Source organism: Anomaloglossus baeobatrachus, chromosome 1 (assembly GCF_048569485.1).
Source record: "Anomaloglossus baeobatrachus isolate aAnoBae1 chromosome 1, aAnoBae1.hap1, whole genome shotgun sequence".
Classification (NCBI taxonomy): Eukaryota; Metazoa; Chordata; class Amphibia; order Anura; family Aromobatidae; genus Anomaloglossus; species Anomaloglossus baeobatrachus.
Genome location: NC_134353.1, coordinates 91,298,766 through 91,314,532, shown reverse-complemented (window position 1 = coordinate 91,314,532; position 15,767 = coordinate 91,298,766). Strand labels below are relative to the sequence as shown.

The following is a 15,767-nucleotide window of genomic DNA, read 5'->3' as shown; positions in this document are numbered from 1 at the left end:
GAGTCCGGTGCGTGGCCCCGGGAATCCCCTTCGCTCCATTTCAGAAAGGTATTTTTTTTGTGTTTGTTATACTGTGTATTTCCGTTGTGTATCTACCGTGGTTACATATCATAAAAACATCTTGTACCACAAACTCGTCTCTGGCTGTCATTGCCCTAACGCTATCGAAATCCTCAAACATACAATAGTATTACAATCTGGGAGTGACTCTGGACTTTTCTTTAGCCTACCATCCTCAGTCGAATGGCCAAGTGGAACGAGTCAATCAGATCTTGACCTCCTTCTTACGTCACTACGTCAACGCCCATCATGACGACTGGTCCACGCTTCTTCCTTGGGCTGAATTCTCCCATAACCACCACGTCAGTGAGTCCTCCTCCAGCTCTCCCTTCCATGTCGTTTACGGACTTCAGCCTTCTGTCCCATTACCTGTATCCTCTTCCTCGGATGTCCCTGCTGCTGATGCTGTAGCCCGTGACTTTGCAACAATTTGGGACTCTGTCAAGGCGTCCCTTGGACGTCCTTCCCTGCGTATGAAGAGACACGCAGACAAGAGGCGTCTGGATCCTCCGTGTTTCTCTCCAGGAGATCTCGTCTGGCTTGCTTCCAAGTACGTCCGATTGAAGCTACCATCCTACAAGCTGGGTCCTCGCTACATCGGGCCGTTTAAAGTCCTCTGCAGAATAAATTAGGTCTCCTACAAGCTGCAGCTCCCGGCCACGTTGAGGATACCCAACTCCTTCCACGTCTGCCTGCTCAAGCCGGTTGTCCTTGGTCCCTTCTCCGCTGCTGCCAGTTCGGCTCCTCCTCCTATTGCCGATGATGACATCTATGCGGTAAGGGATATCGTGGCCATGAAAACCGTACGGGGCCGACAGTTCTTCCTGGTGGACTGGGCAGGGTATGGTCCTGAGGATAGGTCCTGGGAACCCCGGGAGCATGTGGGTACTCCCCTGATCCGTGCCTTCCTGTCCCGGTTGCGGGGAGAGGGCGTGGGGGGGGGGGGGGTACTGTCACGCTCTCCGGGTCCCCTGCTCTGCTCCCCGGCTCCTTTGTCCGGCGTCCCCCGCTCCCCGGTCTCCAGCCTCCATCGCCTGCGGTCCCCGGGCGGCCCGGTCCCCGCTCCCGGCGCCCGTCGGCTACTCAGCCCCAGCCCGGCTCTCCTGCTTTCTGCTCACCGCTCCCTGCCCTGGCTTCTGGCACACGGGCCTCGCGCATGCGCATTAGGGCGCGCGCGCGGTCATTGACCCTCTCTTAAAGGGCCAGAGTCCACTGACAGGAAATTGAACACACAGGTACAGGGTATAAAGGGGTTTAATGTCCAAGTAGGCGGGGCCTGTTCTTCGTGTTTCCTAAGCTAGGAGTCAGGTCTCCTTGTCTCTGTGATATACTCACCTATCTCTCTTCTAGAGCCGCTCCTGCCTCGCCATCCGGTCCTGCCGATTCCTGAACCCCGAACGCTGACTATCTGCCATCCCGTCAGTCCGTACCATCTTTGATCCCTGTGGTGATCCATCCTCTCGCTCCATCGGTTCCGGACTCTGCCTGACAACATCTCGGCCTCCGAACCTGAGCTCCGTCACCCGGACTACCATCAGTGACTCCGTGGTCCCAGGGACTTCTGCATTCCACTCTTTTGCACGGACTGTCCTACCACCTGTAGTGCTCCGGCTACCGGACCCCTTGCCTTCAGTAAGGTGTTCGGCCCAGTGGATCCACCTCCTGGGTCTACCCGTCCACCTGGCCCTAACAGATGAATGGCAATCGAATATAACAAGTGTGTCTATGTTCGTATACAGGCCCATTTATATAGGCAAATCAGGAGGGGAATAATATATCTGACTTGATCCTTTAATCTACATATAGTTTGCATACTGTTGACAGCACATCCTCAGGCTACACAATTATTATCTTTTTAGGGCAGCCAGGTAGCTTTTCAGCACTGGGGTCTTTGGATCCTGGGTTCATATCCAACCAAAGACTTTACAAGGAGTCTGTATGTTCTCCCCTTGTTTACGTGGGTTTCTTCCAATTTTCAAGTTTCCTCCAACACTCCAAAGACATACTGATAGGGATTTTATATTGTGAGACCCAATGAGGACAGCGATGATGATGTCTGTAAAGCACTGTGGAATTAATGGCGCTATATAAGTGAATAAATTAATTGAGTAGGTTCATTGGCTGAGTGATGGCACATTCACAAGGCCAACGATCCAGACAATCTTACAAACCCTCATTTGGCCGATTATCAGCTAGATTATAGGGGCTTTTACACACTACACAATCTGATTGAAACCGAATTTGTTTTTTCTGTTGTATCCTAGCGTTTATTTAGTTTTACGCTTCCCAGAAATAGTTCAGTTGGTATTCTGTATGATCTATAGGCTACCTCCATATGATGCCATATTTTAGTTGCATACATCTCCATATTATGACATATGGAACCCATCAAATCAATATCTATATATATTTTTATGAAATGGAAGGCATAAAACTATATAGCCTCACGGAAGTCTACGGGAATTCTTTTACGTCTCTGTGCATTCCAGAGCCATGATCTGGTCATGTCCATTATCTCTACAGTAATTGGAGAAGTTAAATTGTTGGCTATATTGAGATAACATTGAGACGTTTGCATCATGAATGGCTTTGGATGGACTTGTTATAAACTATGCAAACATCTAACTTTTTTTTCTGACCTTTTTTAAAAATTTCACCATGCAGTCAACTAAACTAATGTGCAAAATAATGAAGGAGAAATTCTCCCAAGAACCACACAAGAACATACACACTAGACTGTAGCCTTTCATATACACGCTATCTTTTCTGTAATCACAGGTTACTGTCATTTATGGCTCTTATCTGGGACATGGCAGGAATGTCTACATTTAAACATTGGTGTAATGATGTCATCACACAAAACACTGGAGAAAACAAAGAAGACTCATCTCTGATAACATGTCAAGGATTTAAACCTCATTATACCACTCTCACAAAATAAAATGGATTAAGGGGTCTTTAAAAAAAAAATGTAATCTAATGATCAGCAAAAGGACTTCATGAGATAAAGTGGTGACTTGATAAACCTCTGAAGGTTGATTATTACCTGGCACCACTAGAAGAAACACATAGTTGACCTCAGTGCTTAATTATTTTATGATACAGGGTCTTTTAAAGGAGATTCCATAAGTATCAATTACCATATATACTCGAGTATAAAGACCACGTCTCACTAAAGCCCCAGTCACACTAAACAACTTAAGGCTATGTGCGCACGTTGCGTACACTCACTGCAGAAATTTCTGCAGCGATCTGAAGAGCACATGTGCGCTTTATATCGCTGCAGAAATGTCCGTAGTGAAAAAAAAAAAGCCGATTCCATGCGCTCTGCCTGCAGCTCCTGCCATAGACAGAGCAGGGGCTGCCGGCAAAGCGCACAGAAGAAGTGACATGTCACTTCTTAGAACGCAGCGCTTCGGCAGTAGCCGAAGCGCTGCTCTCTAAAACGCCACGTGCGCAGGGCCCCTGCACAATCTCCATAGACTGCGCAGGGGACGCAGGACGCATGCAGTTACGCTGCGCTACAAAGCGCAGCGTAACTGCATGTATTTACGCAACGTGCACACATAGCCTATGGTACCGTCACACTAAACAACTTACCAGCGATCCCAACAATGATACAACCTGATAGGGATCGCTGGTAAGTTGCTAGGAGGTTGCTGGTGAGAGGTCACACAGTCAGACGCTCCAGCGATCCCACCAGCAACCTTACCTGGCAGGGATCGCTGGAGCATCGCTACACAGGTTGCTGGTGAGCTGTCACCAGCAACCAGTGACCAGCCCCCAGCCAGCAGCGACGCACTGAAGCGATGCTGTGCTTGGTAACTAAGGTAAATATCGGGTAACCAACCCGATATTTACCTTGGTTACCAGCGCATGCAGCTACACGTGCAGAGAGCAGGGAGCAGCGCACACCGCTTAGCGCTGGCTCCCTGCTCTCCTGGTTACAGAACACATCGGGTTAATTACCCGATGTGTGGTGTAGCTACACGTGCAGAGAGCAGGGAGCCGCGCACACCGCTTAGCGCTGGCTCCCTGCTCTCCTAGTTACAGCACACATTGGGTTAATTACCCGATGTGTGCTGTAGCTACACGTGCAGAGAGCAAGGAGCAGCGCACACTGCTTAGCGCTGGCTCCCTGCTCTCCTAGTTACAGCACACAAGGGGTTAATTACCCGATGTGTACTCTGCTACACGTGCAAGGAGCAGGAGCCGGCACTGACAGTGAGAGCGGCGGAGGCTGGTAATGAAGGTAAGTATCGGGTAACCAAGGACAGGGCTTCTTGGTTACCCGATGTTTACCGTGGTTACCAGTGTCCGCAGAAGCCGGCTCCTGCTGCCTGCACATTTAAGTCCCCTTTACACACTGAGACTTTCTAGCGATCATGCTGCACAGCGGGAAACAAAGGACCAAAGAATGGTCCTGAATGATTTGTAGCGATCAGCAACTTCACAGCAGGGGCCAGGTCGCTGATGTGTTTCACACACTGCAATGTCGCTGGGGAGGCCGCTATTACGTCACAAAACCGGTGACGTTACAGCGATGTCGTTTGCGATGTTGCAGTGTGTAAAGCCACCTTTACCAGCGATCCCAACAACGATACAACCTGATAGGGATCGCTGGTAAGTTGCTAGGAGGTCGCTGGTGAGATGTCACACTAAGCGACGCTCCAGCGATCCCACCAGCAACCTGACCTGGCAGGGAGCGCTGCTACACGTGGAAGCATGCTGCGCTTGGTAACTAAGGTAAATATCGGGTAACCAACCCGATATTTACCTTGGTTACCAGCGCACACCACTTAGCGCTGGCTCCCTGCACACCTAGCCACAGTACACATCGGGTTAATTACCCGATGTGTACTCTGGTACGTGTGCAGGGAGCCGGCACTGACAGCGTGAGAGCAGCGGACGCTGGTAACGAAGGTAAATATCGGGTAACCAAGGGAAGGGCTTCTTGGTTACCCGATATTTACATTGGTTACCAGCGTCCGCAGAAGCCGGCTCACTGCACATTTAGTTGTTGCTCTGTCGCTGTCACACACAGCGATGTGTGCTTCACAGCGGAAGAGCAACAACTAAAAAATGGTCCAGGACATTCAGCAACAACCAGCGACCTCACAGCAGGGGCCAAGTTGTTGCTGGATGTCACACACAGCAACATCGCTAGCAAGTTGTGCCTCAGCAGCGATATTACTAGCGATGTTGCTTAGTGCGATGGTACCTTAAGCGACATCGCTGCTGAGTCATGGTTCTTGGGACGCAACAGCGATCTTGCTAGCGATGTCGCTGTGTGTGACATCCAGCAATGACCTGGCCCCTGCTGTGAGGTCGCCGGTCGTTGCTGAACGTTTTCTTCAAAGGCGATGTCCTGCTGGGCAGGACGCATCGTTACATTTGACACTGTGTGACAGGGTCCAAATGACAGCAGAGATCGTTATACAGGTCGCTACTGCGACCTGTATCGTTACTGAGTCGTTGGTAAGGTCTGACTGTGTGACATCTCACCAGCGACCTCCCAGCGACTTACCAGAGATCCTTATCAGTTTGCATCGTTTTCAGAATCGCTGGTAAGTCGCTAAATGTGACGGGGGCTTACGTCAAGGCTCCCAAGCTTACCACAAAATACTTGGTAAATTTATTGAAACGAGTATAAGCCTAAAATTATAAGACAAACCCCAAATTTAGAGAAGGAAAATTGGAAAAAAAAATTTTACTGTTAAAATGGGGGTCCTTCTTATAATCCTAGTGTCTTATATTAATTAGCTCTCCAGACTCAGGAGGCTGAGTCGGCGATGCTGCAGGCTTAGATGGCGGGGGTGTCCTCGGCTCAGGAGGCTGGGTCAGCGATGCTACGGGCTTAGAGGACTGGGGTGTCCGTGGCTCAGGAGGCTGAGTCGGCGATGCTGCAGGCTTAGAGGACTGGGGTGTCCGTGGCTCAGGAGGCTGGGTCGGCGATGCTACGGGCTTAGAGGACAGGGGTTTCTTCAGCTCAGGAGGCTGGGTCGGTAATGCTGCGGGCTTAGCGGACAGGGGTGTCTGCGGCTCAGGAGGCTGGGTTGGCGATACTGCGTGCTTAGAGGACAGGGGTGTCTGCGGCTCAGGGGTCTCACAGGACGGAAGGTCGGCAATACTTATAGCTCGGGGGTGTTGCAGCTAAGGAGCATTGGCAATAAAGGGGGATCAGGGGTGTTGTGATGGGCACCATTGAACCTAACGCAGGCTACGTGCTCCACTGAGCTTGCCGGCGGTTGACGTGATAGACCTCAAGAGAATGGCTGCAGAAGAATCACATGCACAGATTGAGACCTTGGCTATTGAGATCTCAATCTGCCCACACCACTTCTATGGCCATTTTCTTGAAGTCAATCGCCGGCCAGCTCAACGGAGTCCACAGCCCGCTGGCAGGTTGAATGGGGTCCACTGTGACACCCCTTAGCCCCCAGTATCGCCGACCCTCCTGAGTCGCGACATCACCACAATAGTCCCGAGCCAAAGTATCGCCAAGCCTCCGTCCTGAGTTCCCGCCACGCCATCCAGATTATAAGACGCACCCCCATTTTCTTCCCAGTTTGGGGGGAAAAAAATGTATCTTATAATCTGGAAGTGACCTTCACTCAAGTATAAGCCGAGGGGAACTTTTTCAGCATAAAAAAATGTGCTGAAACTCAGCTTATACTCAAGTAGATACAGTAAGTTAAAAGCCATATACATGAGAAAACAGTCAGATATCAGGTAAACGCCATATAAACATGACCAAGCATACATTGTTTTTCAGCTGGTAAGGACACAAGTCATTGAATGTCTTTTGGCAAAGATTGAAATGCCCAATTCTTATCTCCTATGATATATGCCAGTATCAGTAGGCATCTGAGACCTCTATAGAAATTTGATTTTCAGAAGACCCTGCCAACATTAATCTGATGAGCATGGACAGCTAAAATTTGAGCAAAACATTTCTGGTGGGAACTGCCAACAATCTAAGGCCTCATTCAGATGTCCATTAATAATCTACGTATTCTGTGATTTTCATGTTTAGAACATGTACCCATTAAAGTCTATGTGTCTGCCAAAATCCCAGAATCATGTCCATTTTTGATGTGCGTCTGAGAGCAAAATCACAAGTCCATGTGTCCGTGAAACATAAAGGACATCGCTCGGAGAAACTCACTGATGAAATTCCGATGACCAAAACTGACTTAGGCTCCTTTCACATTGCGTTTTTCTCTATGTAGGTGGACTACGTTCGGGTGTCCGTCTGCAGAAACGTATATGTGCAAAAAATGGCACAAAACAGAGCACACGCTAACGCAGTGCGCTCCATAGCAGTGAATGGCCCTGTCGGGCGCATGCGTCTGGAACACGCTTTGCAGAGTGGGGGAGGAGCGGTTCGGACGGATGCTCTGACGGGACCTGTGAGCGGAAGGTAAAACGCAACGTGAAAGGGGCCTAACTCACTAAACACTGATGACAATCTGATCCAGCACAAAAATGAGAATCGGACCATTTTGCCAAAACATGCAGGTTTGTGTGCAGAAAATCATATCTGCTTCATGGGCACATACCCTTATAGTGTCAGGCATTACTACCTCTTGCAGTAGGGTATTCCACAGTCTGACTGCTCTAACTGTAAAGAACCCATTCCTGTTAAACTGCCAGATTTATTGGTATCTATTTACATGGCATAGCTGCCGTGGCAATATATATATTATATTTCAACCATATTACATTTACATCACTTGAATTGTCCATTATCATTCACAGTGGACCCATAATCAGTGGTTTAAGTCAAATAAGAGGAGGTAAATAAACTGGCTAATCCAGTTTTCCTGCCTAGTTTCTATTAATTAAGAAGGACAATTTCCTGGAAGCCTGCCCTCACCCATACTAGCTATTGAGATTTACATAATGCGTACTGAAAGCTCCTAATTATATGGTAGTACTGGCATAGGAAAAGAATAATAATCTGTAATACTCTGCAAAAAGTTTCCTAAACAGTTATGTTATTTGGTAGTTTGGAAGAAAAATAAAATGTAAAGAAAAATCATTAAAAAAAAAAAAAAAAATGAAAAAATTCTACCGGGAAAAGTAAGCAATGAAATAGCTTTCCTAGCTTAAGCGAAGTCTTTTTTTACACTCTTACATACTGGGGACTTCCAACTTCTAAAATTAAACTTTCTGAATCAGCATTTATGAAAGTAGAACAGTTTATATACAAATTATGAATTCCCACTTGGATTATTTAATCTCTCCATTTATGTAAAAGCTCGGAGCGCACAGAAAAAAAGACAAAAAAAAAAGTTAAGTAGGCAAATAGAAAATACGTACAGTCTATCCAGCTCTTTTAAGTCTTGAAATGCTCCTCTTTCAATGGTACTAATCTTGTTCTCCATAAGCTGCCTATAAAAAAAGAGAAAGTGAGGACGTGGTTTAATACAGCACTAATCAGCAAAGCATTAACATCACATCAGTCTTTATATAATGACAAAGGCCTGATGGCATCATTTTAGAGTTTCATCAAGTCGTACATTTCAATTCCAAAATGGAATGTGATGTAAAGTTCATAAAAGAATCATAAAAAAAATTCATTAATAATACTACAAAAAATAAATTTCATAAAATGTATTTTATTTCAGAAGAGAAACACATAAAACATCCAGAAGCCAAGCTTAAGAAAATGATAAAGTAAAATAATAATAAATTAAAAAAATAAAAATAATAATAATGAAAAAATAATAATAATAAAATAAATATATATATATATATATATATATATATATATATATATATATATATATATATATATATATAAAATCTTTTTTTTTTCTTCTTTTCTTTTTTTTATTATTTTACGTTATCATTAGTTTAGGTGTGGCTCCTGGATGTTTTATGTGTAATACATATATCATTCTTTTTAGGTTTGGCTTCTGGGTGTTTTATGTGTTATATATATATATATATATATATAACACATAAAACACCCAGAAGCCAAACCTAAAAAGAATGATATATGTATTACACATAAAACATCCAGGAGCCACACCTAAACTAATGATAACGTAAAATAATAAAAAAAAGAAAAGAAGAAAAAAAAAAAGATTTATATATATATATATATATATATATATATATATATATATATATATATATATATATATATATATGGTATATATATGTATATATATACATAAAAACACATATAGAAAGTTTAAGAGTTTGAGCAAAACTATATAAAAGTGAATAACTATATTTTTTTTCTCTGGTTAAACTTGTAATAAACTCTTTCCAACATTTTCTAAAAGTTTTGTATAACTACAAAAAAAAAAAAAGAACATTTTTGGAATTCTAATTTGTCATCACTTATATAACTATTTAAAGGGAATGTATACCAGATTATTTTTTTTTTTGTACTTTTTAATTGAAAACAATAGTTGGTAGAGATAACACTGAGCAGAACGCGTTATGTTTCTGCAAACGTGTTTGAACACAATGACAATTATAACTAATCACTTGCAGATGACAGCTGTTATGTTATTAATAAACATACGGTAAGTAACTTTTAAATCCTTCAAGCTGCTTCTAGAATTGAAAAAGAAACATTATTTCCGCACATTACTCAATGCCAATGAACTCACAAATTATATATCATATTTTCTCATAATATTTTATATTTTTCTTAGTTAATTTTATGTCCAATAAAATTTTGAGTAAAACTTTTATAAAAAGTATTATAGACACTTTACACTTCCAAAGAATGTCATAAAAGTTTCCTATAATATTAATATTATTATTTCTATTTTTAATTAATATTCTGTCCAATAAAATATGTATACAATTTTTGAAAAAAAGTATTATAGGCACTTCACACTTCCAAACAATCTCAGAATATTTACTCATAATTTTTAAAAACTTTTATACATATTTTATTGGACATAATATTAATTAAAAATATTATTATTATAATAAATAATAATAATAATAATAATATTATTTTTAATTAATATTATGTCCAATAAAATATGTATAAAAGTTTTTAAAAAAGTATTCACACTTCCAAAGAATCACTTAATAATTTATAATAATAATATTATTTATTTACTTTTTTTTTTTACCCAATGCCCAGGAACTCACAAACTATATATCATATTTTCCCATATCATTATTTTTTTTAGTTAATATTATGCCCAATTAAAATTTATATAAAAGTTTTTTAAAAAGTATTTTAGTCACTTTACACTTCCAAACAATCTCATAATATTTTCCATTATTATTATGTTTAATTAATTTTATGTCCCTTAAAATTTGTAGAAAGTCTTTTAAAAAGTATTATAGACACTTTACACTTCCAAAGAATCTCATGTTATCTCATAATATTTTTAAAATTAATATTACACCCAATAAAAAAAGAGTATTTTCGCATAATATTATTTCTTTAATTAATATTATGCACAATAAAAATTAATGTAAAAGTTTTTTTAAAAAGTATTATAGACACTTTACACTTCCAAAGAATCTCATAATTTTTTTTCAGAATATTATTATTTTATTTATTTATTTTTACCCAATGCCCAGGAACTCACAAACTATATATCATATTTTCTCATATTATTATTTTTTTAATTAATATTACGTCCAATAAAAATTTCTATAAATGTTCTTTAAAAGTATTATATACCCTTTACACTTCCAAAGAATTTCATAATATTTTATATTATTATCATGTACAATAAATATTATAGACACTTTACATTTCCAAAGAATCTTATAATATTTCCTTAAAATATTATTTTTTATTCATATTACGCCCAATTAAAATTGGTGTCAAAGTTTTTTAAATTTTTTAAAACAACTATTATAGACACTACACTTACAAAGAATCTTATAATATTATTATTTGTTTAAAATTAATATTCCGACCAATAAAAATTTGTGTAAAAGTTTTTTTAAAAGATTTTTAAAAAATATTACAGACACTTTACACTTAAAGAATTTCCTAATATTTTCCCATAATATTATTATTATTTTTAATTAATATTACGTCCAATAAAAATTCGTAGAAAAGTTTTCTAAAAGGTTTTTAAAAAGTATTATAGACACTTTACACTTCCAAAAAAAGCTCATAATATTTTCTTATAATTGTATTATTTTTTTATTAATATTACGTCTAGTAAAAGTTTGCATAAAAGTTTTTTAAAAAAAGTTTTTATAAAGTATTATAGACACTTTACCCTTCCAAAGAATCTCATAATATTTTCTTATACTGTATTTTTTTTTATTAATATTATGTCCAATAAAAATTTGTGTAAAAGTTTTTTAAAAAAGTTTTTATAAAGTATTATAGACACTTTACCCTTCCAAAGAATGTCATAATATTTTATCATATTATTATTTTTTAATTAATATTATGTCCAATAAAAATTTGTGTAAAAGTTTTTTAAAACATTTTTATATATAGACACTTTACCCTTCCAAAGAATGTCATAATATTTTCTTATAATATTATTATTTTTTAATTAATATTATGTCCAATAAAAATTTGTGTAAAAGTTTTTTAAAACATTTTTATAAAGTATTATAGACACTTTACCCTTCCAAAGAATCTCATAATATTTTCTCATCATATTATTATTTTTTTTAATTAATATTCCGTCCAGTAAAAATTTGTAGAAAAGTTTTTTTAAAAAGTATTATACACCCTTGTACACTTCCAAAGAATCCACATGAGAATAAGAAATACTCACAAGACACGTAGATGCCTCAGACCCGCAAAATCTGTCTTGGTTATTCTTGTAATATTATTTCCATTTAGATCACTATAAAGATGAAAAAGCAAAGATTAAGAAATCTATAAGGGTTTCACATTACAGCATAGACACTTTAGTAATGTTTCAATTTTTATCTTTTTACTTCTGTTTTTGAAAACTTTATAGCCAACTAAAACTTTTTTTGGCAAGAGATCATTATTATCTTAAAAGATAACCAAGTTCCAAACTTCACCTGATAAAACAAAAACACATTTCCAAGCCTTATCTCGAAGAAGGCTCCAAAAGTGTCTTCCAGGGAGACTTTACAAAAGATTAAAAAAAAGCAAAATAGAACATCGTAAAATAATTTTAGTTAGATATTCCCAAAAAAAAAAGTCAACACCACAACACAACCGGTAATTTTTTTTTTAATTTTTGAATTTAAATGCTACAAAAGTCGTAAAAAAAACCCAAAAAATTCCAGTGATCATCATAATCATGCAGCAATAAAAACATTTTTACTAATTTAAGAAGTAATAACAGCAGGAAGGCTGGTTATGGGATATAATGGCATGATTTCCTAATATAAACATGACTGGGTTAAAATAAGGCAGTATCAAGTCTTTGAACTTCAAAAGATTCTAAACTAGGCAAAAAAAAAAAAGAAAAAAGTTTAACTCTTGGGATATTTTAAAGGAAATCGCCAGCACGCTGCTTAAATGAGATAATATGTGTTATTTTAGCACTTATACAGCGTCTGCACAGTAACACTTTACCTACTATCTCAGATCACATCTCAAATTAACCTTGCCCTCATGAGGGCCAGAGTAACTAAACCGAATTCCAAATTAACCCCTCTGTCAAAACAAACTTTTACATCTATTTATTTTTTTTTCCTAAAAAGTTGAAAACGTATTTGGCCATCTGTTTTGGAGTATTTTTTTGAATTTCACGCCGCACCATAATGGATATGTGGTTCCACTAATCTGTATATTGCTTTGGAAATTAACCCTTTGTCATGGGCACTGACTATCCTTAAACATGTCTGATTAGCCGGCACCACGCAGAAGCCTTAAACCAACAAACAAAAAAATGTAGAAGGGGAAACTTCCCCAGATATCTTTAGTATGATATTATTCAGAGATTATATCTACACGTCAAGGGCAATATTTGCCTAAACTTTGACTTGTCAACATCTTAAGAAGATTCCGCAAGAGTTGATTTAGCCATAAACAGATGAAAAAGTCTTGATTCCGAAAACGTGTTTAGAATTTGACTTAGTTCCCACTACTTTTTTTGAACTTTTTTTATAATACGATAAAAAGAAGAACCTTTTTATTCCCCCCCCTCCCCACTCCAAACGGTATCTGCTGGAGAAGCCTTTCCTATAACGTGTATTAATCATGACCCAAAACAAGTGGCATTCGCAACAGCCAAGCCAAGAGATGCTGATAGACCGGTCACTTTCTCAATCCCACGATTGACGTCACCCACACTGTGTAATGTACTCTGCCCTTGTGAGATTGAAGTGCTCTAGTAATGTGTTATAGGCAAAGCCAATGCTTGAAGGATTTACATCTGCAGCACACTAGGAAACTGTTTCAGGATGAATGATCCTTGCGTCCCATGGCTGGAGAGAAGTGGTGCCACCGTGAAGAGCGAAGGCTATTGCGCCATTTGTTATGTCATGCATAAATATTGATGATGGTGGAGCTCAAAAACTGCGAGGACTGTAGAGGGGGAGAGGAAAGCATGGTCCACTGAAGGGAAGAATTGGAATTTCAGCCAAATTGAGCATTGCACTTGCCTAAAAAAAGTCTCCTTATCACATTAACACTATGTTGGCTAGTATTAGCTGACGTTATTATCAGTATGGTAATCAGAGACCTATTATGGTTACAGCCATATGATCAAGGTTATATTAAAAGCCATGACACATATCTACATGGCATTTCTACTCTCTCTCGGAGATAGAATGGGCTTCTTTTAGGGGTCTCTTTCCAAAATCCAAAAACGTATCTAAGTTATTCGACACATATCTACATGACATTTCTACTCTCTCTCGGAGATAGAATGGGCTTCTTTTAGGGGTCTCGCTCTCTTTCCAAAAATGTATCTAAGTTAACTGACACATATCTACATGACATTTCTTCTCTCTCTCTCGGAGATAGAGTGGGCTTCTTTTAGAGGTCTCTGCTATGACATTTCTATTCTCTCTCAAAGATAGAGTGGGCTTCTTTTAGGGGTCTCTGCTCTCTTTCCAAAAATGTATCTAAGTTAACTGACACATATCTACATGACATTTCTATTCTCTCTCTCGGATACAGAGTGGGCTTCTTTTAGAGGTCTCTGCTCTCTTTCGAAAACCCAAAAACATATCTACGTTGACAGACATATCTACATGGCAATTCTAATCTCTCTCGGAGACAGAGTGGGCTTCTTTTTGGAGGTCTTTGCTTTCTGTTCAAAAATATATCTAAGTTACATGGTATTTCTACTCTTTTGAAGGAGAGAGCTTTTTTTTAGGGGTCTCTGCTCTCTTTCCAAAATCCAAAAAGGTATCTAAGTTATTTGACATCTACATGGTATTTCTATTCTCTCTCTGAGATAGAGTGGGACACTCTGCTTTCTTTCCAGAGATGTAGCTAAAGTATTCGACATGTATCTACCCTTCGTTTCTACTCTCTTGGAGATGGAGTTGGCTTCTTTTTAGGAAGTCTCTGCTCTTTTTCCAAAATCCAAAAACGTATGTAAGTTTATGGACACATATCTACATAGCATTTCCACGCTCGCTCTTGGATATAGAGTGGGCTTCTTTTAAGGGGCTCTGCTCTCATTCCAAAAGCCAAAATCATATCTAAGTTGACAGGTTCCCTAATAATATTATCCTTTAAGAGAGTCCAAGACAAAAACACTTGAAGACAATGATTATATTCTGGGTACTGTGTTTATCAACTCATAATAATAGATAATAAGAGGAGAGATACACTCACAGTCGTTCGGTATTCCTCGGGATGTTGCGTGGCACGCTGCGCAGATTTAGCCCATGACAGTCCACCGTCGTTCCGGTACATGTGCACTGAGCCGGGCACGGCTGAGGTGCCACTTCACTCAGGATCACCAACACTAACCCCACGGAGATGGACAGCTTCCAGAAAGCAATGCCACACATTTTCTTCTTCACAAATCCCAAAAACATTTGGTTAAATAAAAGGATAAAAAAAAATAAAAAAAAAAATACCCAACCACAAAATGCCAAAAAACAAAAACGTAGAAAAAGAGAAGTAAAAATTAAGGTTCTGCCAGGACCCCGGGCTCTCTTGAGGAACTTGTTTTATTCACAAGTTTGTAACCTGGCACGACACTCGCTTATCCAAAATGCATGGCTTGTGCACATATCAAAGGGCAAAAGGAAAAAGCAACTTCTCTCTTTTTTTCCTGAGCTTTTATATTCCCATCAGTGGACACTGGGATGAATGTGAATTGTGCCTTCAGCAGTCAGAGCAATCCTCCAGGCTGTGAATGGATTTGTGCATCTCCGCCAGGCTGTGCCCTGTGTTACTCTGATATCCTCAGGCTTGGGGCATGCAGGCTGTGCCAGGCTGGTGTCTGGGCACTGTAAGTTACTTTCATTGCCTGCATAGCATGTCACCCCAGCCTTGCATATACAGAGCATACACTGTGCATGCTGCTCCTCAGCCTGGGCTAACTAACTGCACATTGCAGCTGCGAGAGGAGGAGGTTCTAAACAAACACTCTGCTCTTAAAGGCGCAGCACCTTACACCAGACACTTCCAAATCCAATAGCATAGTCCCACTTAAACACACAAAACCACATTGCTTTGGAGATGAATGCCTCCTACAGGGCTGCAATGCAATCCGTCACCACCATGGGAAGAGCCTTTCTATTGAAAGCACAGGAGGCTTTGGTGGAGGATGGGGGGGTCTGATAGACTCTGCCTCCAA

General features: G+C 39.8%; 1 protein-coding gene across 3 annotated transcripts in view; it reads right to left on the bottom strand.

Annotated features, from left to right (window-relative positions):
- Positions 1–15,525, bottom strand: part of SLIT2 (slit guidance ligand 2) — a 474,993-nt gene extending 459,468 nt beyond the window's left edge. For 2 of the 3 annotated variants that reach the window (XM_075346918.1, XM_075346919.1), the window contains exons 1-3: positions 14,795–15,523; positions 11,799–11,870; positions 8,386–8,457 (exon numbers count right to left, since the gene is read on the bottom strand). In XM_075346918.1, the coding sequence (XP_075203033.1) occupies positions 8,386–8,457; positions 11,799–11,870; positions 14,795–15,000 (350 nt within the window). In that variant the 5' untranslated portion in view covers positions 15,001–15,523. Of the gene's footprint in view, positions 1–8,385; positions 8,458–11,798; positions 11,871–14,794 lie in introns of all 3 variants that reach the window. The other variant, XM_075346920.1, reaches the window with a different exon arrangement.
- Positions 15,526–15,767: the final 242 nt, after the last annotated feature.